The sequence below is a fragment of the Vicugna pacos genome, chromosome 12 (genome assembly GCF_048564905.1).
Source record: "Vicugna pacos chromosome 12, VicPac4, whole genome shotgun sequence".
NCBI lineage: Eukaryota > Metazoa > Chordata > Mammalia > Artiodactyla > Camelidae > Vicugna > Vicugna pacos.
Genome location: NC_132998.1, coordinates 11,650,157 through 11,677,021, shown reverse-complemented (window position 1 = coordinate 11,677,021; position 26,865 = coordinate 11,650,157). Strand labels below are relative to the sequence as shown.

At 49.2% G+C, this 26,865-nt stretch overlaps 1 protein-coding gene and 1 pseudogene across 7 annotated transcripts; one reads left to right on the top strand and one right to left on the bottom strand.

The window, feature by feature from the left end:
- Positions 1-600: 600 nt before the first annotated feature.
- On the bottom strand, positions 601-24,959 carry POU6F1 (POU class 6 homeobox 1). Of its 7 annotated transcripts, XM_072972790.1 has the most exons (15): positions 24,858-24,959; positions 24,347-24,509; positions 23,363-24,213; positions 18,940-22,972; positions 15,424-15,670; positions 14,882-14,967; positions 13,229-13,424; positions 9,508-9,629; positions 8,397-8,622; positions 7,613-7,866; positions 6,788-6,916; positions 5,956-6,159; positions 3,711-3,852; positions 2,981-3,149; positions 601-2,014 (listed from the first exon to the last, which is right to left on the bottom strand). In XM_072972790.1, the coding sequence occupies exons 6-15, from the start codon at positions 14,927-14,929 to the stop codon at positions 1,669-1,671; spliced, it is 1,836 nt and encodes a 611-aa protein (XP_072828891.1). In that variant the 5' UTR covers positions 14,930-14,967; positions 15,424-15,670; positions 18,940-22,972; positions 23,363-24,213; positions 24,347-24,509; positions 24,858-24,959; the 3' UTR covers positions 601-1,668. The 7 variants fall into 7 exon arrangements, with proteins under 7 accessions (XP_072828891.1, XP_072828892.1, XP_072828893.1 ...); XM_072972791.1 differs by lacking the exon at positions 18,940-22,972 and having other exon boundaries at positions 24,384-24,509; XM_072972792.1 differs by lacking the exons at positions 15,424-15,670; positions 18,940-22,972 and having other exon boundaries at positions 24,384-24,509.
- Positions 16,564-17,699, top strand: LOC102526266 (swi5-dependent recombination DNA repair protein 1 homolog pseudogene; annotated as a pseudogene).
- Positions 24,960-26,865: the final 1,906 nt, after the last annotated feature.

The following is a 26,865-nucleotide window of genomic DNA, read 5'->3' as shown; positions in this document are numbered from 1 at the left end:
CACAGCTGCCTTCTCACTGGCAGGGCTACCAGGAGGGTGGCCACACTGGTGTTGCATGGCCTGGGCGGGACCAGCTGCAGGCAGGAAAGGAAACACAGCTAGACCAGGCTCTGCACCAGGGAGCGACAGAGGTGGCGATGTGCCCCCGCCGGGCTGTCACTTCTTCAGGGTTTATCTGTGAGGTGCAGTGGAGGGCAGCTGCTGGACACCTGGCTCTGTAAGAGTAAGAGTTGGGAAGAGAGGGGGTGGCTGACCCCTGTGACTTGTGGCCCTTTAAGTATAATCTACATGGCAGGTCTGGGCTCAGCCCAGCCACCCTCTCAGTGCTGTCCTGACCTCCTGGAGGCACATGCTGAGTTCCAGAGACTGTCCAGCCACCACGAGGCTGGGAAACTCACTTAACAGCTCGGAGAGGCCAACTCCCAATGTACCATAGCTACCCTCTCTGAAGGCAAAACCCAGCCTGCTCCAGGGATGTTCTTAACTCAGAAGAGCACTGGGTGGATTGCTTACACAAACACAGGGTCTAAGACTCGGGACAAAATAAGATTTCTCCTTCAGTATCCAAGACTTCAAGTTACAGAGAAAATTAGACTTAAGTCACCTTCCACAAAGAGACCATCCTGGGCTGCCATCAGCTCTTTCTGGATGTTGGCTTTTCCCCAGGGCCTTGCTGTCTGGCTTCTTGTTTAATTTGCTGCTTTTGAGAAGGCCCCAGTACTGGGTTGTGGGTGAGTATGAGGACAGAGAAAGAGTCAGCATTCCTTTCCTCATTTTTCTCCCACTTGCCTGTTTACTTGGGCAGGGGGATTTTCCAGGCTGCAAGTTCTCTTAACCACACCGCTCTGATGCGGAGATAGCCATGGGCAGGGATCAGATTAAAATCTGGGAGGACGACTTTATTTTTTAAGTTCCCAACCTGCTGTAGACCCAGGTCAACTCCAGGACAGCTAGAGTTCATTGTTGCTTCCTTCCAACATGGATTACAAAAGAAAAGGTTCTGCTTTAGTGCAATTTTCCCCACAAAGGAATCAAGGAAAGGAGGGAGAGGACATCACATGTTCTGGCCCCAGGGCTGTGGGAACCTTCTGACCTTGAGGTCAAGGCAGACACTCAGTCTGACCCTCTGAGCAGCACATCACACTTTTCAGAACTGTATCTCTTGGGTTCCCTCGGGGGACAGTGTGCCTGCAGGCAAAGTGTGGGTGGGTGAGGCTGTGTTTCCACTGGACGAGCTGCCGTACCTGCCACACTCACACAGAGGAGCAAAGGAGGAGAGAGAGTGGAAAAAGAATGCCATGAAAAACAACAGCTAAAGGCCAGCGAGCCTCAAGGCTGCTGCAGCCCTGCCCCAAAGACAGGGAGTTTCTGATTCCTAACCAGAATTCACCCTTCGAAAACCACGTTAGCAAAGTGCTTCTTTAAGTGACACCACAAATCCCCTCCCTTGGCGTGACCACTCCCAAGTCTGGAGGTCTCCGTGGGCCCCGCCACCCTCCCCAGGATGTGCACTGTATGGGGAGAGCGGGGAGGCAGCGGACGCACATGCACGCAGTGGAGTCTCCCAACCCAGGACGAACACAGCCGCACGTGGCAGAAGGACCGGGGCAGCAGCTGGACGCCAAGGGAAGGTACAAAGTGCTGGGACCCGGGGCTGGGGGCTGAGCCCTAAGGGATCTGAAAGACGTTCAGCTTGCTGGTGTTCTTGAGGGTCTGGCGCCGGTTGCAGAACCAGACCCGCACGACCTCCCGGTCATAGTTGAGCTCCTTAGCAATCTCGGTGATCTCCTGGCCTGTGGGCAGCGGGTTCTTCTCGAAGTAGGCATTGAGAGCCTCTATGGCCTGGGGGGTAAAGGAGGTGCGGCGCTTGCGTTTCTTGGATGGCTCGCCTCCCACAAACTCCATCAGGTTCTGCTGGCCTTCCTGGTTCCGGAGTTCGGCTTCGTTCAGCCACTTCTCCAGTACTGGCTTCAGCTTCTGGGCGCTCTTGGGCGTGATGTCCAGTTTCTCGAACCTGTAGGCGACCCAAGCCCAGGAGGGGACAGTGAGAGGGTCTTACTCCCCATGCTGGACGTGAACGCTGTCCGCAAGGGGCTGCTCCTCTCAGGGCTGGTGAGGCTGTACTCAGTGTTCCCCTCACCACCCCGGCCCAGAACCCCTTCCTGGGCCAAGCCCAGACTCCTCAGACTGTCCTGTATCCCAGGTCCTAACAGGAGGCCACTCCCCTGGCCTCAGTTCAGTAATGCAATGATAACAGTGCAACTGCTTTATGAACACACTCCAGAACTTTCACACCCACATGAGTGAGGTCCTTTGAGGAGTCATCTCAAGAGGCCTCCAGAAATGGCAAATAAATGTCAGAAGTGCTGTCCTCCTCCAACCGCAGCAGCCCTAAGTCAGACTACTCTTTCTGGCTGAGCTCAGATTGACCACAGAATTTCCAACTGGGCACTGTAGTCTAACAGTCACTCTAGTCTCATCTAAAGAGTTGGCAGGCAGATGAAACTGTTCGGCCATCCCAGATCCATGTGCTTTTTCTTTTTTGAAACCCGTTGCTACCCCTCCTTTGATATTGGCACCAGAACCAGTATCCGCACACAGAAAAATCAGCTCCATCACTTTATAGTTATGCCTCCTACAAGGGGGAGATGGGAGCCCGATGTGGGTGATGGTGTGTTACAGCTGAGAACCAAGCCAGAATTGAAGTTCCCACTTCCGTGACTAATTTCCTAAGCTGTACTCTTTTCCCTCTACGATTCCTAAATGGATTAGGATCCTGGGTTATCAAAAAAGATGACATAAATGCTCAGGATTGGAGGATAAACTTCACAGGGCTCTCAGAAAGACTTTGGCTACTCCGGGTGTTCATGGCTATCCTTCCTTGTCTGGGAGAAGGCAGGAACAAGGGAGAATATGGAAAGAGGCCAGATACCTGGGTCCCTATGAGCGCCCTGACCTTGGCCAGGGCAGCCTCACTCACCGGCAGATGGCTGACTGGCTGTAGGCTGGGCCTTCTGTCGCGGTCAGAGCCTGACCCACCTGGGTCTGCGTGAGGCCCAGGGATAGCCGCCGGATCTTAAAGTTCTTGGCGAACTCCCGGATCTCCTCTAAGTTGATGCCATCCTCATCCAGACTTGGGGTATGAGGCTCTAGGCCAGAGGAAGGGGGCAGAGGTGAGCGTGTAAGACAGCTCATCATCACTGCTTACCTAACCTGGTGCAGTAGTGAGGGACAAGGACATTTGGCACAAAGCCTGTGCTCCTTTAAGATGTTCATCACTCCCGTCCGCAAGACAAATAAGACTCAGGGGAAAGGGGCCAGGGACTAGTGTATCTAGAGACAGAGGTCTACTTTCAAGTTCTTCCAGCTCTAACTGTTGCCCTCCCCCATCCTCCCCACGCCTGGCCCCAGGCACACCTGTTGGCCATCCACATTCTTCAAATACTGGGTGAGAGACCAAAGGAGAGACAGCCAATGGCCTGGTTTCTCAGAAAAGCAGCCAGACAGCTGGCTAAGCAGCCTCTACCATTGTCATACATAGAATCCAGCTCCACAGGAATGAGAATAAGGAAGTCAATTCCTGGCAATGGGCCTCTGCCCTTCCCCTAGGACTCTAGGAAGTCTATTAAGGAGAACAGCATCTGATGAGGTGGGGGTATCTGAATAAATGCCTCTCCACTTCTCCACAACCTTCTCCAGGAGCCACTTACTGGACACCAACTGGCTGACAGTAGGGGTCTCTGAGCAGGTGATTGGGATGGGAGCAGAGGCAGATGGCTTGGCCGCTGGGGCTGGGCTGGCGATGACCACAGCAGGCTGGGGCACGGCTGGCGTGGGCTGGATGGGCTGCACCTATGAGAAGAAAGCCAATAAACTGTATTGCCTGCCTGCCTGGCTCAGGGGATTGGAGCCTCTGGGTGGACCAGAGGCAGGGCAAAAGTGGGCATGAAATCCTCACTCATCCAGCACACTCCTATCTGTGCCCCATCAAAAGCAACACCAGAGGCTATGCATTAGCACCCACCCAATGATAATGACCTCTAAAATAAGCATAGAACATGCCCCCTAGGCCACAGTCTTATAGCCACCTACCACATGGGCAGGTCAGAGGCTCAGAAAGATTCAACACATTGGGTCAAAGCCCCAACAGGTGTTCACTCTTAAGATAACCACTATCAAATCTCTGCCCTCAAAGGAGAAACCTAAACCTGATTCTAAAGCCTCCATGCCCCAAAGGTCCATTAATAATGACTTCTGAGACCTCCCTATATTGGGATACTGTGCAGCCATTAAAAAGAATAAGGTATATCTTTTAACTACTGCCATGGAAAGAAACCTGAGTCACAGTGCTAAGTGAAAATATATATGTAAGGTGAAAAACAATTTTTATGGAATAATTCCTTTAGAAAAGACATATGAATTTTCAGGGAAAAAAATTTTGAGGCATATAAAGCAAGCTGTCAATAGAAGTCATCCCTGGAAGTGGAGTTAAAAGAGATTTTTTTACTTTTTGGCATCACACATAATGTAGGAATTTTTATAAATACCATGTATCATATTTATAATCAGGAGAAACTGTAAATATGTGAAATTAGCATTTTTAGTAAGATTTTTCTTTAAAGCTCCCTGAAAAGTGCAAATTTCTGCACAATGGGTTGTGCTCCCCAGATTCCACCTCCTGGCAGCTTCAAGTCAGTCCCTTGTCACCCCCGGGCTTTGGCCTCAGTTCAGAGCTCCTTGTCTCTGGCTGTGATTGTTTAAGCTGTGTCCTAATAAGGACAATGACTCAAGTCTCACCACAGTCCAATGCTTGATTTGACCAGGATAACAGAGGGAGTTCTTTTAATGCAAATCTAATCAGCTGCTTCCCTGCTAAAAACCCTTCCATGACTCCCCCTACCTAATACTAGTGATAACAGTAAAAGCATCGTTTTCCAGGTGCTCTCTGTGTACCAGGGTGTTAATTGCATTGTGTGTAATATAACTCTTCAACATTCATAACCTTCTGAAGTTGATACTCTTATGATCTCCGTTAAAGATGAGGCAAAGAGGTTACTCAGTGAAGCTGGGAAGCAGCATGCCACATGTGAGGACCATGGGCCTCAACATCACCTAGGAACTGGTTAGACATGTGATTCTTGGGCCTCACTCCAGACCTACTAAATCAGAGACTCTGGAGGTGGCCCGGGAACCTGTACTCCAACAAGGCCTCCTGGTTCTGTGGCACACTGAAGTTTGAGAACCTCTGCTCTGACACACTGTATTTCCTGCAATTTTGCAAAGGTAGAATACTCTCTCATCCAATGCATCCCTTTAGATTAGTTCAATGTCCCTCCTCCTTGAAGCCTTGCTGAGCTCCCCAGTCTGCTGAGAGCTCCCTTCTCTGGGTTGCCAAAGCACCCTGCCATGCCCCTATCACGGCCTTTGTCACGCTGACCTGCAACTGTCTCCGACGCTGGCCTACCTGAGGCTACCACATGCATCTATCTGCAGCACCTGGAATTTAGTAGGCACTCAAAACCTGCTCCTAGAGGGAACACATAAATGAATGATCAAAGCCATAGTACCGAGTAGGGCTGGAAGGATGAAGAGGGGAAGAAGAAGGGGCCGCAGAATGAACCTCCAGGGCTTTTCCAGCCATTTGTTCCCCCTGGAGCTGACTGAGGCCCAGCTTACTTTGACCACTTCTCCCTGGGCTTCTCAAAGTCGCACTGGCCTCTGAGGGAACATCTACATGTTTGGTGTGTGTAGGTGGGGGTGGGGGTGCTGTTTTCCTGGGCAGAGCATCTGTGGACCCATGTGGGCCTTCTACCCTGGAACCTCCCCCCACTTTGAGGAGGGGCCCTGCTTTCCCAGTGGCTTCAGAGAATAATGCTGTCCTGCCCACAGTCTGGAGGGAGGCCACCCAGGCCAGATAGCACTGCCTGCCCCCATCCCCCAACCCAGTCCTTGTACCTCACTCTTAGCAGGGGACTCAGGAGTGCTTGGCTTCCGGACAGCCACAGGCGGAGGCAGGGGACTGCTGGCCAGGGTCGCAATCACCTGGCCCTGGGCGTTCAACAACAGCTGGGGGGTCACGGCCTGGACCTGCAGGCTTTGGGCTGGTGCTGGGGCCGCCACGCTAGCCGAGTTCACTACCCACGGAAGTGTTCCAATAACCTGGGAGGAAGCACAGGGACCCCAAGTGTGAGGGCAGCGTCCAACTCCACCCCCAACCCAAACCTCCACACTGGCAGGGGAGGGAATTAGACACATCACTTAACCCCCTGGGCCTCAGTTTCCTCACCAATAAAGTGAAATATTCACACGCTAGAGGCTGCTTCTTTTATTCTATCTCCAGGGCGGTGGTGGAGCAGGAAAAGGTCTGCATGTGGATTCAGACAGACCTGGATGTGAATGAATCCCTGCTCTGCCACATTTTAACTGTGTGGCCTAATTTTTCTGAACCTCAGCCTTCTCCTCTGTAAAATGGAATAAAAATCTCCACCTGATAGGTGTGTACTCAAAACAAAGTGAGCTAATGTATGAGAAAGCACCCAGCACAGTCTGGACACAAAGTGAGTGCTCAGTAGATGAGAACCGCCAAGGAGAGTGAGCACCGCCCCGGGCTGGGCGGTGGCTCCGCCCCTGCCCGGCCTCCGCATCAGCAGAGAGCTGTCATACAGGAGGTACGAACAGCAGCTCAACACCCTGTTTGAGTTTCTCTGACTCTCAGTCCAAGTCCTGCCCCTCCCCCCAGCCAGTGTCTCCACAGTCCCGACCCCTCAGCCTGGCTTTGACCACTTGCCTGTCCCTGAGCGTTGGTGAGGATCTGACTGCTGATCCCTGGCATGCTGGGAATGGCGTTGGCAATGACCGGAGTTGTAGTGAGGGAGCCCAGGATCTGGGTCTGTCCCCCGAGGGAAGCAGCACTGATCTGTGGGTGGAGGAAGAGCCTTGCTCAGAGGCCAAGGGGCGAGAAAGAGCCCAAGGCAGAGGGAAGAGGGCTGAGGGTATCGGGGTGGGAGGTACTGATGCTGGCAGATGTGAATGTGGGCTGCAGGCCCAGGTCCACCAGCTGAATAGTGTCTGGGGCCAGGGGCTGATAGGACAGCAGGGAAGGGTGGGGCCACAGTCCTGGAGGAGGAACCCTGGCTAACCTTTCAGGCTAGGCCTGAGAGAGTAGAAGGGCCAGACTGGAGAGGCTGAGTGACTCTAGCCACATCTAACTAGATGTGACCGGTCACAACTAACAGCTCCACTGCCAAGCCAGGAGCCGCACTAGATAGACACGCATGGGGCTGTGAGCCTCTAACTCCACCTTAGCGACAGCTCACGAAGTCGCAATCCCCAGACTTCATCCCACCCTCCAAGGCTGGTCCAGGTGGTTCAGGTTCTGGAGGATTTGCCCAGCCCTCTTGGCAGAGGTTGTCTGCTTGTCTGGGACGGACAGGCTGGCAGCTGCAGGGAGAAGGCCTCAGAAGGAGCCCATCTCTGCTGAAGTGTTGGAAAAGAGCCGTATTCAGGGGGCTGGTCCTCCACCTCCGTCCTCCCCTGCGGGAAGGGTCAGGTCCACCCTTGGCCGGGGATTCGGTCCATCCCTGGTCAGCCCTGGGTGAGGGCGGCAGCTTACGATTCCCGGGCTAAATGCGAAGCCTGCAGGCTGGACGGTGATCTGTGGGGGGGTGTCCACTGGCTTGGGGGTGGGGGCAGTAGCGGTGGCAGCAGTGGGCTGCGGTAGAATGGCAGGTGTGGTCTGCAGCAGCGGCTGGGTCTGGAACAACGTCTGCGGCTGGGCTGGTGGTCGGGGCTGGGCGGGCGAGGAGGCCTGTGTCGGTGGGGCAGCTTGGACTGGTGCCGGGAGAGTGGCGTTCAGCACGGCAGCTGCTACGGAGCAAGGCAGAGACAGAAGTGCTCAAATGCCTAGCTGCAGCCCAGGGCGGCTCCAATCCCAAGGGATCTGGCACAAGAACGAGAGAGGGGTTGGGGCAGTGGGGCGGGGGGACAGGCAGCTGTGGTTCCCTTGATCCTTGCAGGGACGAAACATGCCAACATCTCTCATCCCCCCTCCCTTGGGCCTGGAGCTGTGTAGGTTCAAAACCAGAAGTTGAATCTTCTTGCAGTCCTTCTCAGGAGGCTGGTCATGGGGTGAGTTCTGGCGTAGGGAGAGAGGGGCAGTCTCAGACAGTTGGCTGAAGGAAGAGAGGCCAGCTGGGCCAGCATGGTGTCATGGCCTAGAGTCCCGAGGTGGTGCAGCAGCTCTGTGGCTGGGTGCCTGGGACACCAGATCCAGACGCCAGGGCTGTCGCCCTGAGAGGGCCGCGGGTTTTTGAGTCCAACATGGCAAGCACACGTGCAGGGATGGTAGTGTAGGGTGGTGGGGGGCCTGGTGCAGTCCTGGGGAGAGTTGCTGTTACCTTGGAGACCGGCTAAAGGTGGCTTGAAAATTCCCCCCGTGGGAGAAGCAGCGGTCAGTCCTGGGAGGGCAGCCACGGTTGCTGTAGGAATTGTCCACACGGCCAGCCCCTGCTGCCCAGCCACTTGACCTGCAATACTGATGGGGATAAGAAGAGGTTGAGTAACTGCCCCTGCTGGAACCATAACTCCTGTCAGAACTGTGGCTAAGTTTTCCTGAGTCAAGACCTGCAAAGGCAAACAAGATTTCAAAAAGAAAAGAAAAAATAAAAAATCAACATCGACAGCGCAAACACCGGGTCTCTCAGACCCAGCTGAGCACACACAAAGCATTCTGAGGGCAGTGGGAGAAGGCTGCATGAGGGCAGGAGGGAGACAAGCCCTAGCTGGAGGCCCAACCCCAAGGGGGCACCTGGACTGGACTAGCCTGCCTTCCAAGAAGCAGCCCAAGTCAGGGACAGGGTCCAGCCCTGCTCAAGGACAGGAAAGGATGCACAGGCCTCTTCCACCAGTCTGTTGCCTCCCAAGCCTTCCCTGGGCCCTTGTCCACAGGACCAACGCTTTGTGGCCAGGAAGGAGGGGATGGGGCTGGTGGAACCAAGTGGTTAAGACCCACAGAGGCCTCTGAGGAGCTCTGATGGAGGATACTCTTGATGGTCTTGATGGCTTTGGAGGTCTGTGCATGGGGTGAAGGGTCACAGGGAGCTTAGCATGCCTGGAGGATCCTGGAGGCAGCTTCTCACTGCACTGGGGCTGCCCCCAGATCTAAATGAGGACTGAACAATCCATGAACTCCTCCAGGGATCCCTAGAGGGGCTGATGAGGGTATTCATCCATAGTCATTAGATGGCTTGACAGAGTTCAGGTAATCTCTATAATCCCTGCTGGACCCAGGAGATCACCTGGCAAATGCAGATCTGCTTTCCCAGTGGGCCTGATCTGGGGCAGAGGAGAGGCCAAGGGTGCCTAGTAGGAGATTCCCCACCTCAAGCCACAGCCCCTTCCCTGTCCTGCCTTATGAAGTCCCCAGATCCCATGGCCAGCCCATGGTGGCCGTCCCATGCCTTTCTCCTGCCCACTGCCCTCTGTCCAGCTCCCTGGGGCGGCCCTTACCTGGGGGGCAGCTTGTACAGCCAGTGGCGTTAGGGTCTGCGATGCCTGAGGCTGGCATGGAGCTTGGCTGAAGGTGGCAACCGCAGGGGCAGGGCTCGGAGGCATCCCGGGGAGTGACTTCACTTCACGTGGCATTGGGAGAAAGCAGGACAAGGAGAGAGCCTGGTGTGAGTGGAGGGGTCTTGTCTGCAGCTTGAAGTGATAACTCTCGGCCCCACAGTGTATTTCTGCATAACCTGAGACCAACTGCTGGCCTTCCATGGCCGGAAGAGGCAGCTTCCCAAAAGTTACTGGTTGTGAGAATAAGAGGCTGGAGAACCCTGTGCCGGGCCTGGAAGGTAGGTCACCCTCTTCCCACATCTGGGTAAAGAAAATGCAGGCCCAGGCACACTCGGGTATCAGTCTCTCATCTCCTGGCTCTCTAGGACCCCAGGACCTAACACATCAGCAGTAGAAATGAACATGTGTGGGGAGAGAAGCAGCTAGAATCAATGGGATTGGCTCATCCAATCAATTGGCTCATCCAGCAACTGCATCGTTGTTCACCCTACCTTCAAGCTACTTTTTGGATGCAGATGCTGGCCTGGGGAAGGGACCAGGATTCCTGCAGGGTGAAGTCTTGGAAGTAGCAGTCCCTGAAAACTGGACATGTGTTGGCCACACTCAGGGTCACAGGGATTCTCCAGGCCAGGCAGCTTTTCTCTGCCATCCCCTGAGAGCTGAAGTCTGGATGAGCAGCTTCTAGGAGCTTCTAAAGGAACTTCCCAGGAACTGGAGATTTTCACCCAGGTGAGAGCTTCTTCTTGTTCCCTTGATTTAGTTAGGTATTGGGACCTCCTACCAGGAAATGTCTTCAAAGCCACACAACAATGCAGAAAGGGGTTATTATTTAACATATGGTGAGACATTAAAGGCAGTCTAGGTGTTGGGTGCTGGACCAAGTCAGTGGCTTCTTCATGCTGGCTGGGCATAGGTTTCCAGGGCCTAGTCCAGGCCTACTGAGTCAGAATGTCCAGGAACAGAGGCCAGGAACCTCGCATCCCTCCTTGTTCTTTTAAGCTCCCTTGAGATACAGCACACAGACCAGGTGGGAACCACTGAACTGGAAAACCTTCGAACCCCGCACTCCCCAGACCATGTTTTAATATGGAAAGGTACCAACTTAAGTCAGGGCTAGACTGTTCACAGTATATAACTTAAAAATTCAGATTGTTTAAGGAATGAGAGAAACAAACAAGCAATCACAAAAGCCTTATAAAATACTAAAGAAAACAAAATGGCAGGTTCATCTCCATTGTGAAGGGAAGATGCATGTCTAACTACTGAAAAAAATCAGAGAAGATAAGGATAATCTAAACCTTTGAAAATTTGAAAAACATTTTGCTTGACAAAATGTAATGAAACCTAAAAAGGAAGGTGAGGAAATGGGAATGTGATGGAAGCTTACACCTGAAGAAATGAGTCATTTTATTAGGATGTATTTCCAATGTAGAACCATGGGGGTCTAAAGGTTTGCATACATTTAGGGCTGTTGCAGCCTCCTGCTAGACTGCTTTTCAGTAAGACTGAACCAATTTACAGAACCATCAGCAATGCACCTGTTCCTCCACACTGCCACCCAATTTAGGTTTCTTTATTTTTATGAGGGGGAGGTAATTAGGTTTATTCATTTATTTGTATTTGGAGGAGGCACTGGGGATTGAACCCGGGACCTCGTGCATGCTAAGCATGCACTCAACCACTTGAGCTATACCCTCCCCCAATTTAGGTTTTATCGCTATTTATTTACTTTTTCGGGCTTAACAGGCACATGTGGTACCTTACAGCCAGTTATTTTTCCTCTCATTGATGGCAAGATTTTGTATTTTTCCATGTGATGACTTCCTCCTATGTCACTGATTTCTCTTCAAAAGGAATTTGAGTGGACCACACTTCAAAGAAAAAAAAATTAAAGGGCCATTCAAAGCAGCACTGTTTATGACAATGAAAAACTTGATAGTTTGATAACAGCCAAAACCAGAATCAGGTGGGTGAATCTGTCAACAAAGGACATGGAATATGAAATAATACAGTGGTAAGTGTCATATTACATAGTCTGCCCTCAGTGGCCACACCTATAAAAATACGTATGTGTGACAAGGTCTAGGTAATAACTTAGAGTGACACAAATCACTAGATTATTTTTTCATCCTGAAAAAGTGTCCTATTATTTAGTTTTGTTTTAAGAGGAAACACTTCTCAGTATTACATACCCAGAAATGTTCCATCAAAGCCACAATTTAAGCTGGCAGCTTCTTAGGAGGTACCATCAAAATCCCGCCCTTACCTTCTTGACAATGACTAAAATTCCTCTACAAAGAAGGCTTTCGGGAAAGGTTTAAGTATACAAACCTCTGGAAGAAGATGCACACTGCCATGAACACCCATGCTTACGTGTAGGATAAGGAGCAGAATTAAGGCACCAGAAGAAATGAGATACAGAAGACGGATAAAAGGGTCAAAAGGGAAGCTGGGGCACTGGAGATAACCTGGGAAATTGCCTAAATATTCTGAAAAGAGGCTCCCTCCCCACAATGGGCAGGAATGGAAAGGGTGGCTGAGACGGAGAGTCCTTCTCTTGCCTGCCTGCGCCTGCCTGCCCTCCAGGCACTGGCCCATGGGAACAGGTGCTGACTCATCCTGCAAATGCTCATGGAAGCAGAACACTTCCAGGGGAAATGGCTGTGTCTCTTGTCACTCCTTTACTCAAAAGGAGAAAAATAATCCAGGTTACTGGGGTCCCAAATGAGCCTGCAGACTGATTTGCAAGTAGAGCAGGGGAGGTGAGATCTTGCAGATGTTTCGTTAAGGAGTCGCCTGTTCTCCTTGCTCTCTTCTTGGATCCTCCTCTTACCCAACTCCCCCCACAAGATCTCCAATCTAGAGAAGGGGCGAAGTACAGCAGAAGGCAAGGGGAGATGAATCAGGGCTCTCCTGGGGAATTGGCAAGGGCAGTCCCAGGAGATGTCTATTCTGCAAGGTGTTAATGAGGAAAGTCAATGAAAGGGTTCCCTGTGTCCAGAGAGCAGTACCCAGTACCTGTGCCAGCTTCTAGAATAGCCCTGGCTCTCTCACAGCTGTACTGCAGGGTCATTAGTGGAGACAGCGTGAGTCCATCGGCCATATCCATCCCCCATGCAGGAGAATCAATTTTACACCCAAAAATCATCTTTGCACAAAGAAGTCCACCAGGCTGGACTCGTGCTAGCTCAGCTGGGAGTAAGGAGCTGGGATTCTACAAGGCCCTTCCTGACATACATGCTAGTCCAAGATGCCCTCCCATCCCCAACTCCTGGGACCTCCCAGCTCTACCACAAAAGGTACTGATTTAGAAGGGTTAGTAGGATCCTGAAGGTTTAGTCCTCTTTGCATTGGGCCTGAGGGTCTAGTTTAGACCTAGGAGACCTCTCTGAGCTTAATTCAATCCCCACGGCTGAGCACCCACCTCCCACCTCACCCTGGCCATCCCAGTTTAGGTCTCTAAGTGACTGAAACCAGAACTAAAGTGCCAGGGATGAGGAGTGCAGCTAGCCCCAGGAGCACGGGCTGTGGCCAGAGGCTGTCCAGTGGACAGGAAGACAAGGCCCTAAAGCCATCTGAACCCCTGGGGCTCATGCTGGCACGAGGAACACAGGAAGGGACTCAAGGGGAGCCATGTCGGGTGGGAGCAGTGGCCTTGTACCAGTTGCCTCCGTGGAGGAGTCTGGGTTGTCTGGCCCGGCTTCACCCGCGGTTTCCCCGGCTTCCTCAGGGCCTCCGCTCTGGGAGCCCTCGGCGGCCACACCCTCCAGCACTTTGCCCTCCTCCTCAGCAGGGACCTGGGCATCCACTCCAACCTCCAGCACTCGGATGGTCTCGTGGCCTGACATCACGATGACCTGCAAGCAGAGGACGGGGACACTGCTAAGGGGAGAGCCCATACAGCCCTCTGGAGCCAGAGCTCTGCCTATGGTTGGGGGAGAGAAGAGTGGGCATTTCAGGATGTCCACCTCCCGCCCCAAAGACGGTGTGCTCTGCGGGAAGTCCAGGGCTGGGAGCAGACTGCAGCCCGCTGATTCCAGGCAAGGAGAGGATAGGAGAAAGCAGGCCCTGGTGACAGGGAAAGGGCCTGACACGAGCTAAAAAACACCCCGCAGAGCCAATCATTTCTGGACATTTCGGGGACAGTTCTGTTTGCTCCCTCTCTTGGACTCAGTTCAGGGAGTGGCAGAAGGCCGCTCCCACAGCCTTGCAAGCATGTCTCCTTGGCTGCGAGGATACTGGAGTGTGGTTGTGAAGGCCCCTGACCCAGGATCCACAGCTCAAGCTGGGACAAGAAGCAAATCCCTCTACATGTCCCCTGAAACATGACAGAAGCTCCCTCAAAGGTAAAGGAGTGGAAAACGGGTGCTCCACAATGATGAGTAATTTTTAAGTTCATGGTACCGTTACTTTCAAAACTCTGAGGAAAAGGTCAAGATTTCCCTGCAAGTGAAATTCCTGAAGTGAAGGTCAGGAATCCTGAAGACGCAGTCTCTGAAGGGCCCTCTTGCACTGGAGCTTTGTACCCCCTGGGCCTCCGTCTCCAGCTGCACCATCTGCAGGGGGCCTGCTCTCCCTGGAGGGGAGCCTCCCCACCCAGCCAGGCAGGCAGCCCCCAGGCCTCCCCGGAACACTGGCTCTTCTTTCCTGCTCCAACAGCCAGCACTCAGCGTTCTCCCTCCAGTACTAAAATGCTTCCAAATGGGCCATTCAAGAATCGGGGACACCCTGTACATTAAAAAGCTCTGTGTCAAGCCTTGTCTGCACTTGGCCTGGGCTCGAAGCCACTCCCACAACACCCTCCTTAAGCCTGAAAACTGGATCCAGGCTGGAGACTCTACCAGAAAAAAGCAACAATGTGACCCATTAGGAGAGTATGAATGAAATCACCCCCAAGAGCAGTTCCCTTTCTGACTCAAACTTGACCTAGGAGGGACTTCACTCCAGTAACATTTTTCAAGATGTTCATCTTTTAACTCCTTTTAAAAATTATGTAAGTAATAAAAGGTCATTGCAAGAAAAAATAGAAAATGATAGATAAGCAAGAAGAAAACGGAGTAAATTACCTGACATTCAAATCCTCCCCCATGTAAACGTTTACATATTTGCACATTTTCATTTCACTTTTTAAAGTCACAGCTTAAATCCCCAAACCCAGCCCCTGAGACGTCCTAGCTGGCAACTGTATCTGGACGGTGAGATGACCGTGAACTTTGGTAAGAAACAACGAGGGGCGCTGTGGAGCCTTCGCCCTTGCCCGTGCCCCCTTGGCCCATCACCCTCACTCCCCACCTCTTCCTGCCCCAGAAGATACCTGCTCATTGATAGTCAGAGATGAATCTGGCCCGGCTCCAGGATCCATGGTCACCTGTCAGGGTTGGGTGGGCAACCTAGCACATCCTGTGGGGTGAGACGGGATGGGAAAAGCAAAGGCTGATGTGACACAGTAATCCCATTTCCACAAAGTCAGACATAGAATGGTAGGAAGAGAGAGAAGCTAAGTTTCCCAGGTATCTGTAGACGTAAAGGAGACAGGATTCTAAGGATTTTAAAACTGAAGTGTCTCACTTCCTACAGCGTCCAAGGAAAACCTACACTCTGGAGGAACCAGGGTGACAAGAGGAAAGAGAGGGCCAGGCATCTGTCCCTGAGAGTCCTCCAGTCCAATGGGAAAGAGCAGACCCAGCAGAACCCAAGGCGACTTTGACCCAGACATTCAGAAACAGAGGTAAGGAGCACACTGGGTATCAGAGCACTTCTCAGGGGAGGGGTCTGAGCGGACTTCCTGGAAGAGATGGTAAAGACAGGAATAAATTAAAACAAGTGTTTCAAAACTTTAATGTGCTTGATCATCACCTGGAACACATTAAAAATGCAGGCCTCCAGATTCCCCCAGACCAGACATCTCCAGATGTTTGTGCGGTATTGTACTGTATTGTAATCCAGAGTCTGATTCAGCAGGTGGGTCCCACAGAACCAGCTGTCAGGTGATTCTGCAGCAGTGGCCCAAGAACTATCCTGGCCTTTGACACAGGAGGCAGGACAACATCCCAGATGGTGAAGCAGTCTTTCCACATGCAGTGAGAAGGAATGAGAGGAGCCCCTGTGAGAACAGGTTGTCTGGAGTCACAAACCACAGTCACAAGAAATAGAGGTAATAGGGGTAAGGATATAGTTCAAGTGGAAGAGCATATGCTTAGCATGCATGAGGTGCTAGGTTCAACCCCCAGTATCTTTATTAAAAGTTTTTAGAAATAAATAAGGAAAAAAAACCTAATTACCCTTCCCAAAATAAGTCACTTAAAAAAAAAAGAAAGAAAAATAGGGATAATAAACGGGACAAGTAGTTTTAGACACTTAGAGAGAAAAGAAGGCAATCAACACTAATTCTGAGTGCCTTCTGTGCTGGGCAAAGCATTCTATGGAACAAGAACTCATGTGTTACTCATGCCGCTGGGGGATGGGGCCATTATCGTCCCCGTGTTATAGACGAAGACACTAAGCTCGGAGAAGTGTTCTGGATTCCTCACCCCTTCCCTGCCTCCTCCTCTTCTACCCCTGGGGTTGCTTCATTTGTTTTCCTTTTTTTGTTGTTATTTTATTGATTTAGGTAAAATTCACATAACATCAAATTCACCATTTTTTTTTTTTACCATTTTGAAGTGTACAACTCAGTGGAACTTGGTACATTTACAATGTTGTGCAACTGGCACCACCATTTAGTTCCAGAACATTTTCATCATCCAGAAGGAAATCCATTAGCAGTTACTCCCTTTCTCTGCTGACCCCGAGCGCCTGGCAACCATAATCTGCTTCCTCTCTATGGATTTGCCTATTCTCAATATTTCATATAAATGAAATCATACAAATGGGGCCTTTTTGCATCTGGCTCCTTTTACTTTGTAGAATATTTTCAAGGTTCATCCAGGGTGTAGCATATGTCAGTATTTCATTCCTTTTCATAGCTGGATAAAACTCCACAGTACAGGCTTCTGTGTTCTCTGGGGATGGCAGAGGCAGAGGTAAACCAAGATTTCATTCGTAAGATGGAAAGCCCATCAGACTCAGCTGTCTGGATTACTCTACCCAGTGATCCACAGGCCTGTGTTAATCCTCCCCACATGAAGAGTTCAAGAAAACAGTCCATGAGTGCAACACTTAGAGAACAATTAAGGAAAACAAGATCTTCATTTAATTCCTCTAATTAAGTGGCATGGTAAAGTGTTGTAAAGTTGAGAATGAAGAAAATGATCAGATCTTTTCAGAGGAACCAGTATCTTCAACAAAATAAAACTGGAATTTCAAGAAAAACTTAAACACAGAGTGAATTAGAAGAAAATACATATTTGAAACATACTTTGCAGGACATCAATGCATGTGAATCTAAGTCACCGGATACTGTGTCGGGCAGGGGTCTCCAAAATGATTTTGTGACTGAGAATCTTCCCAAACAAGGATGAAATGAAGAAAAAGCAAAATTGGTGAAGGAGATTCAGGAGAAAGAAGACCTTCTTCAGAGGCTAAAACTAGTCAAAATGTATCACTCAAAGAATGACCTGTCCCAGTTACCGCTGTTAATAAGGAAGTGGAGAAGCTGTAGCCAGATATTACTCTGTAAGCTGCTCTGTCTGAAAACAACAAGAAACTGAGACTCACCCCCTTGACAGATCACTACGGGGTACATGAGAACTTGCTACATTATAACAGGAATGGAGAAGAATTTATAGAAGTGTAATTCATAATTTTTTCTCCAGAATACCTTTGAGAATGACAACATAATAAAAAGGTACTTATACATTTTAAAGAAGATATAAACCACTAGGGTTTAGAGAAAGGTGTCCTGTTAAACATCAATGTAGAACACTCTGTTATCTAACTATAAACCAAGTTCTAAAATGAAAATTCAGTATTTTGGATAAGCAATACCTAAGTAAATATAAACAGAATCTATGTAATGATTTTTTAAAATTTGGACAATTCTGTAAGTCAGTTTTAATACATTGTTTTGTTTATTACGGTAACAAGTTTTATTGTAAATGTTAAAAAATAGTCCAACCGGGTGAATGTCTAAACCTAAATGGGTCTAAAAACACCTGCCTCTCTCCTCATTTCATGACACTTATTTCCATCCATTTATCACATATTTCTGTTTGGATGATCTAGCAGGCAATTAAACTCATATGTCAAAAAAATTCCATTCTATAGATATACCATATTGTGTTTACTCACTCATCAGCTGATGGATGGTTTGGCTCCTGTGACTAATGCATCTATGAATCTTTGTGTACAAGTTTTTGTTGGGACACTTGTTTTCAGTTCTTTGGGGTATACACCTAGGAGTGCAACTGTTGGCTCATCCCAGGGGCTTTAGGGTTTTCACCCCATTATTGTGATAAATAGCATGTCTGGATGGCCTCTTTGAGCTCGTGATGCCATGTCCACAGCCTGACAGCAGTGAAGACAGACCATCAGCTGTCTGTTTTAAAAGAAGGGGCTCCTACGATCACCCCAGCAGTAGAACTCCGGTACACACACAAATCACAGCAGAGCCGCTCTGGTTAAATCTAGGACAGGAAACAGTACCCAGCCAGAGCCCCCCTCCTTTGCCTTCTTTCTCCCGTGAATTGAGTGTGAAAAACACCTGAATCAAACCTAGCAAGGGTTACAGATGGCTCACTTGTCCCCGGTTTTTCTGTGCTATCATCTAAAAACACAGGCAACCTTGGAATTATGGGTGCAGAGGTATTTTCCCACACCCAAAATCCAGAGGTCCAGGACTATCCAGGACTTTCATGGGAGGAGATTGAGAGGACCTGGTTCTATTTATCATTCTTCTCTGGGAACTGCTTTGGAACTGCTAAGGCCCCCAGGGGGAGCACTGGGAAATCTCAAACAAATCAGAACCCCCTAAAATAACCTGAGATCCTACTAAGAAAAATCCTGAAATGCTTCATCCTTTGTTTATTCAACAAAAACTTCAGCAGCTACTACGTGCTGAGTGTTGGGGATACAGCTGGGGGGAAAAACACATTCCCCAGGTTTGTCAAGAAGCCAACAGTCTAATATGAGAGTCAAAAAAATAAAAAGGTAACTACAATACATATGTTTAAGTGTCCTGGTGGATGGACAGAGGCTGGTAGAGGATCCACAGAAGGAACACCTAATACAGGTTGGTGTGGTCCTTTGCCCCTTGTTCCAGGGTGGCATGTGTTTCAGGCATGAAATTTTGTAGTGTGTGAAAAATCTTGTGCCATGTAGAGCAAAATGGAATTTGTTGTATAGGATTCAGATCTTTAATTCAGACTCATTTCTGTGTTTTTAATCATTCCCTTATACACTTAATATGCTTGAGGTTTCCAAGGTGTAAAATACCTTCTCATCATACAGTCATTTTGGAGGCTGAGGGTACTCTGTGTGAAGTGAAGGGATGGCTGGTTAGGCTGAACTGAAAGAAAGTTAACACTAGTCATGGGAAATTACCTTTCAGATTTTCGATATCATAGTCCTCTCAAGCTAGGCTGTTTGTTGACATCAGCATCTCTAGCTCTACTTTTATATCTTAAACTGTGCACCCACTTACCTCCTGCAGAACTGCCATTTAAAAAGACCACGAGGACAGGAAGCAAGAGACTAGTATAGATTGGTAGCTAGGGCTGAGCTGGTTACTGCAGACAATTCACTCATCACCTGCTCCCAAGATGGTCTCATCCAAATCTGACAACTACCAAGTCAACTCCCTAGCTTGGACCTCACCCGGGAACCTCAGACTCATATCTCCAACTGCCTACTGATTGCTCACATCATCTCATACTCAACATATTCAAAACCAAGCTCCTGATTTCCACCCCAAACCTGCCCCACCTGCCTGCAGCCTTCCCCATCTCTGTAAATGGCAGCTTCATCCTTCCACAGATGCGCAGGCCAAAAACCTTACCATCGTTCTTGCCTTCTCTCTTATGTCTGTATTTACTCCTTCACATCCTGTTAGCTGTCCCTTCTAATGGAGAATCCCTCTGACTTCTTATCACTATCACCCTGGTCCATGATTCTGTAGTGCCTGGTGTAAAGGAACACGACATCCCCTCCTGCACACAAGCATTATCTGCCCGGTTCTTAAATCGCCAGACTCCATGAACGTTGCTGCCTCTTTCAAGTTGTCATTGCCTGATGGGTTTTCCTCCCACCCTTCTCCATTTCTGGCCCCAGGATACAGATGTCACTTCCCACCTGCTGAAAAATAGTCATCATCGACAGTTTATCGGGACCCAGCCCCTTTGCCCATAGTATTACAGTGAGCACTCTCTGGAAACAGACTTTCAGGTTCACAAGCTCAGCTTTGGTATTCATTCACTGTGGGACTCAAGACAAATGATTTAACCTCTGTGCCTCAGTTTTCTCATCCGTAAAAGTGAGAGTAATAGCACCTACTTCATAGGGCTATTATGGTTACTGAGTCAATTAATGCATGTAAAACGTTTAGATCAACTCCCGGCACATAGTAAGTGCTCAGAAGATGGTAGTCACTGTGAAAATGTACATACATTACCTCATTTCAACTTAGTAGAGCAGTTAGGAACTTCCAGTTCATCTTGGTCATCTCATTCATCTCTCAGTTTCACCATTTCCTAGCTGTGAGACCTTGGACAAGGACCTAACATTTCTATGCCTCAGTTACCATATTTGAAATGGGGATAGAGTTGTAATAAATTGTATAAGGGTTCAATAGATGTTAACTACTGTTATTCAATTTTGACAGCAGCATAAGGCCATAGAGCAACATACTGAAGCAACTGACCCCAGGTAGGTGGGTTACTTTACTTATCTGTTTTCTCAGGGATAAATAACAAGAGCGCTTACCTTGGAATTACTGTACAAAACATAAGAATAATTAGCTATTATGATCCCTCTTTTTTATTGATGAGAAAGTTGAGGATCAAAGAGAGGTAAGGGTATTCGCTTAGGAAGCAACCTAGAACAGATCCCAGGTTGGCCATGAAATAGCCATGTGATTTTGGGCAAATGATTTCGTCTCTTTGAAACTCAATTTCCTTATCTTTAAAATGTTGACTAAATGGGCAAGCCTTATGGGGTTGTTATAATGATACGGGAAAATGGAGGTAGAGAGAGGTCAGATGACTTGCCCAAGGGCACAAGAGTCAATGGCACATTCAAACTTCAAGGCCACATCCACCTGCCCCAGATCCCTATCCTCCTGACATCCCGCCAAGTGTCCACTCAGGAAGCGGGAGGAAGGCTGATGGGAGCTGCTCTGGCCCCCAAGGATCGGGATACGCTGGAAAATGGGAGCTCTCAGTTCTGCTTCAGACTAAATTTATTAATTTACCACACACACCTGTCCCCACAATTCACTGACAGAGAAAAATAGCTTGCCAAGCTGTTGGTAGACTCACTTGGCACACACATGGGCCAGAAGGAAGGGAAAAGGAAAAAGATAGGAAAGTAGTGAACAACCTTATTTCCCCTTTCCCAACCTACCACTGTAATCTTAGACAAACAGTAAAGACTAGTTTAATAAGGACAAACTTAGATTCAGTTTCTCTTCCTGCCCCCTTTCCCCTGTGCCCAAACTTGATTCACCCCAGGCAGGGTGAAGGGAGGGGGCAGATGAAATGTGAAAAATAAAAAGCAGGTATGTTCCCCTTCTAGACTGTAAGCACCAAGAAGGCCTATCCACGTATAATATCCCAGTGCCTCGTATAATTCCTGGTATATAACAGAGGTTAATGAATGTGAGCTGAAAACATAAATTAAAAAATTAGATCATATCACTTAACATCCTCATATTTCCTGCCTTCTCCTTAAAATACATACCCTATTTCAATTTTTTTGCCCTCATTCCCAATACTAGGCCTATTTTAAAATGATTTCAAAAAAGTAGTATTAAGTTCTGGAGAACTCTGGTCACACTCTCCCCTTCCTAATGTGCCAGTCCTGCTCCTCATTCTCAAGTGTTCCTTCATATGGCCAGTTTCTTGGGAGTCCTACTCCCTCTGTGGCCTCCCTGATCCTCATTTTGACACAGAAAGAACTTGGGGCTTAAAGACAGAAGACACAGACTGAGTACTGCTTCTGCTTCAGGTAACCCCTCTAAGCCTCAGTTTCCTTACCTGTGAAATGGAGCTAAATCATAGAACCCAGCTTAGAGGGTGATTGTGAGGATTAAATCAATAATATTTATGTAAGGGTCCTGGCATACAGCAAACACTGTGTAACTGTTTGTTACTGTTATTGCTATTATTTTTAATTGAAGTAAAGCATATATATCAAAATGTTATTAATTGTAAAGCACTATAAAAATGTGTAAGATTACTATGATTTTCCAGTGAGTAAATCTTGGGGAAGGGAGACGTGACCTTGTCCCATGTTCCTTCATAATGCAGAGAACCTTTAGAGCAGCAAACTTCTTCTGACTCATTTCCTAATTTCTAGGTAGTACCTCCAAGAAGAGAACAACCCATCACACACACACACACACACACACACACACACACACACACACACACACAAAATCACTCTATGATATTATCGTGTTTGTTTTCATGTTTGTGATCTGTCTGTCTCCACCCCTACTGCCCCAAACTGGAATTAAAACTCCAAGACAGGGGAAGTTCTATCTGTATTATTCAGAGCCGGCACATAGTGGGTATTTTTGTTGGACCAATGAACAAATGAATGAAGTTCTACCCCAGACATGCAAAGTACCAGGTCACAGAACTACCACCCTAGGCCCCAGGACTTCAATCAAAAAGGAAGATATGGAATTACTCCTCTTAAGGCCCTGCTTGTCAATGGTGGCTGCATCAGATTCCAAGAAAAGGGAGGAGGGATATATGTCTACGAACAATTGAGGAACAGCCCACTACTTTTAGAACAAGGAATCTGGAAGATCAGACGGGGCCAAAATTTCTGCAAAGAGCTTCTTTTCATTTGCCCACGAAGGCTTCCCGACCGCGTTTTATTTTCCCCTGCCGCGCAGCAGAGGTTGTTCCGCAAAGATTTTAGGCTTCCACCGACAAATGAGTAGGGGATCCCAACACTAAAGTGTAGGTTCCAAGGCACCCTGGGGCTCCCTTGGTCTTGCTAGGTGCAAATATCCAGGGAGCGTATATCAGGTCCATTATGACGACTATTTATTAATAATAATGTTATTAAATATTTATGAAGTGCTCATGCTTAGCTAGATGGTGACCCACCCAACACTCCCCCACCCTTCCAGCAGCACCCAGGTCCCTAACCCCGAGTTCCCACTCCTCCCGATGGATTGCAGCTGGGTGGGGAGAACTGTGACAGGTAGCTCTGGCCGCCTCATTTGACCTTAACCGCTGGGAACCCAGGCGTCCAGGTTCTCTGTGGGGCCAGAATCCGCTCCCAGTCGCCTCGGGGTCTGCGTAAAGAACGTCCCCTAAGGTCCGTACCCGACCTGGGCTCCAAGGTCAGAAATGGGGAGGGGCCAGGTCCAGGCTCCCCACGAGGTCCACCTGGCGGCCGCCCCCTCCCCTCCTTGGGTCCCCGCCGGCCAGCAGGCGGGCGAGGGCGCGGCCCCCGGGGTCTCTGGCCTTAGGCGGGCGGCTGCGCGCCATCCCACTTCCAGAGCTCCCCGCCGCCCCGGCCCAGCATCCTGGCGCCCCGGCCCTGCGGCATTTTTTCTCTTTATCATAAATATATAAATTATGCTAATTACGGGCATTGCATATTAACCAAACCCGAAACCTCCCCTGCCCGGCCCCCTCCCCCTCCGTGCAAACCCCTCCCCGTCCCGGACCCCGCTACTTACCGGAGCCCGAGCCCGAGCCGCCTTCGCCCCGGGTGCCCGGCGGCCACCGATTAGAGATTCATCTCACAGCTCGGGCCAGGGGGCCGGGGACCCGGGCCGGGGCCGGGGCTGCCGCCGCCCGCAGACAAAGAAGCCAGTGCGGCTTGGCTGGGCTCGGCTCGGCCCGGGAGCCGGTCGGGACCCGCCGCAGCCCCCGGGCCCCCAGCCCGGGCTGGGCAGAGCCGAAGGGGACTCCACGGGCTGCGCTGGGCGGAGTGGGGGGCGGCCGGGAAGAGGGAAGGAGAAGCGGGGGGGGGCGGTCAGGTATATATATATTTCTCCTTTCCCCCTTCCACAGCCCCCCCTTTGGCCTCCCCCCCCTTTTTTTCCCTCCTTCTGCTACTTGGATTTTTTTAGCTGCTGCGTCATGAGCATAATTTATGCAAAGAGCTTTGCCGCATGCTGCACCGCGCGCGCCAGCCGCCGGGGGCGGCGGGCTGGGCGGGCGAGGAAGGGAGGGGACCTGGGGAGCCAAGACCGGGTGATGGGGGTGGGGAGGGGACCCTCAGCCCCTTGCCACCCCGGAGGCCCGGGAGGCTCACTCCCGGGACCGGAGTGGAGGGTCAGTGGGGAGGGTCACGCAGCCCCCCTCCGAGGTGCCGCTTGAGGTCGTTTCATTTTGGAAGGTGCGAGAGTGGGAGCAGGAGCGCGGGAGTCCGGACTGGGGATGCCACATTCCCGTCAGCGTGGGGTTGGGGCGGTGACGGTGGTGACTCCCAGCGGCCGCCTTTCCTCTCCAGGTTAGTCAGTTGTCCTCCTTGACGTTGAAAGTCAAGTTCACGTCCTTTCCCAAGCCCCAGGCTGAGACCCGACTGCGAGAAACGAGAGAGAACTCAGACAGCGCTCAGCCAGCGCCCAACCAACCTCCGGAGCCGCCGTGCCCCAGCTCCATCTGTGGGAGGGACCCAGGGCGCGAATGCTCTCCCACCCCCACCCTCCCCTCACCAGCGGTTATGGGCTGCCTTGTCTACAGACGGCTTGCCTGCTTTCTTGTCCAAGTAGACGAGGAAATGTAAAAAACAGACTAAGTTCTGTGGCCAGGAATAAAAACAACGTTCTGCTTTGGTGGTGGTGATGATGGTGGGGAGGGTTTGGTTTACCTACGGCTCTGGAAGGCAGGGAAAGGCACCGTGAGCGCCTGAGGGAAAACGTGCCGAGTAGTAGTTGACAAATGAAAAGGGGAAGGAGTGAGAAAAACAAAGGGGAAGAGAAAGAACGAGGGGGAGAATTGGGGAGGAGACCGGCTCTAAATCCAGTAACTGTGGATCCCAACATCGGGGCAGCCTGCGGTCAGCCTGGGCTGCTTCCCCTCTGCCTCCCCCACCCCCGTTCACTGCTCCCCCCACCACCCCACACGCTTTGGTGGTGGTCCTGTGAGGAGATTAGCAAAGATGAGTTAGAGGTAGTGTGAGGAGAGTGGGGCCGTCAGCCCACCCTAGACCGTTCCTTTACTTACACACACACACCCCTACACCCAAGGAAGGATACTGCGGGGGAGGGCGGAGACAGCACCTGGTGGTTCCAGACCGTCATTCTAGGCGTTGCCCGCAGGTTGCTCACACCCAGAGGCCCCGCTCACGGAAGCTGTCCTCTTGAGGCCTGGCATCGTCATAGTTCGCCTGGCCAGCAGGGCTCGGGTTCAGTTCCGTCAGCTTGCTGTTTCCACCCGGGGGTGAGGGGATACTGTAGGCGGCAGATTTATAAGTAGGAGTCAGAATATTTAGGTTTTTAGTCCCAACTCTAGCACTGGCAGTTCAGGGAGGTAATTTAACTTCATCACTTACTTTTTAAAACATGTGCGTAATGTCTATAATCATTACTGGGAAGTAATAGGGGTTACTTCAGTGAGGGTTAAGAAGTTTAATTGTGAGCCCCTATGTGAAAAAAACTTTGAAATCTCTAAGCGCTATACAGTTGTAAGGTATCATTACCTGTTCAATAATTTTAATCCATTTTAACTGGCTGTGAGACTCTAATACCTGGCATGGTATTATAGTTCTTGAGGGTTTGGTTTGATCTGTAGTCCCTGTGGTCCTTCCTCTCAGATTATAAATTCCTTGAGAGCACAGATTGTGACTTAACTCATTTTTGTATTTCCTACTGCTCTTTATGTGGAGAAGAGACACAGTATTGCTATTGAATGTTGTCACACGAAGACCTAAACTCTTAGTCTATGTGACTTGGTTTGCTCCTTCACACAGATAAATCAAATGCCTTGCATGACTTGGAAATCAGGGATAGTATGAAGAAAGAAACATGGGATCAAAGGGGTTCAGGGAGACATACATTAAAATGTTACTTGTGGTTTTCTTTGGGAAAAGGAAACCTTGAATTTATATTGTATACTCTTCTGCTTAAAGTTTTGATGCTGAGCATATATGACTTTTTTGTTTGTTCAAATTTTTTATCGGGCTATAACATTCACACAGTAAAGTGCACAAATCCTAAATGTACACCTTGATGAATTATATATATATATAAAATGCTTATTATTTATATATTACACTATTTACATGTATTACTTACACATGTATTTATATATTACATATATTATTTACATACAATATTTATTATAATGATTATTTTATTTTATTATATATCACACATATGTGATATTATATACATATAAAATCACCATCCACAACACAACACAGAGCATTTCCAACATCTGAGAAGACTCCCCTCTGTTCCTTGATAGGTAAACTCCCAGTTACCACCATTCTGATTTCTATCACCACAGATTAATTTTGCTAGTTCTTGAACTGCATGTAAATGGTATCACACGGTATGTACTCTCGTGTCTGGCTTCTATTACTCACCATATGTTTTTGAGATTCATCCATGTTGTTGTGTCTAACAGTATTATTTGTTCTTTTCTTAAATTGCTGTATACATTCCATTGCATAATTATACCACATTTTATCCATCCTACTATTGATAGGCATTTAGATTATTTCTGTTTTTGTCTTTTATGACTAGAGCTGCTATGAACCTTCCCGAATAAGTCTTTTAGTGAATATACGCACTTATTTCTCCTGGGTAAATACCAAGGAATGGAATTGTTAGGTTTGGGGTATATGTTTAACTTTTGTAGATACTGCTAAATACTTTTCCAAAATGTTTGAACCAATTTCTATCCTTGCAAGTAATGTATGAGAATTCTAGTTGTTCCACATCCTCACCAATATTTGCAATATAGTCTCTTTTTTTTTTTGCAATATTGCAACATAATATTTTTGGAATAAGTATATATTTTACAATAGAAAAAAATGCGAACAATATGAATATTTCCATGAGTGGGTAGAGGGAAGTCACTAGTGACTTCCTTCTACTTCTCATGTCAAATAAAACTCTTCAACTGTATCCTCAGCCCAGCACATTTTCTTTTCTCCTCCATTCCCACTTCCCATGCTTTCTGAGCCTACATTTATTCAACAAATATTTATTGCCTACTATGTGCCAAA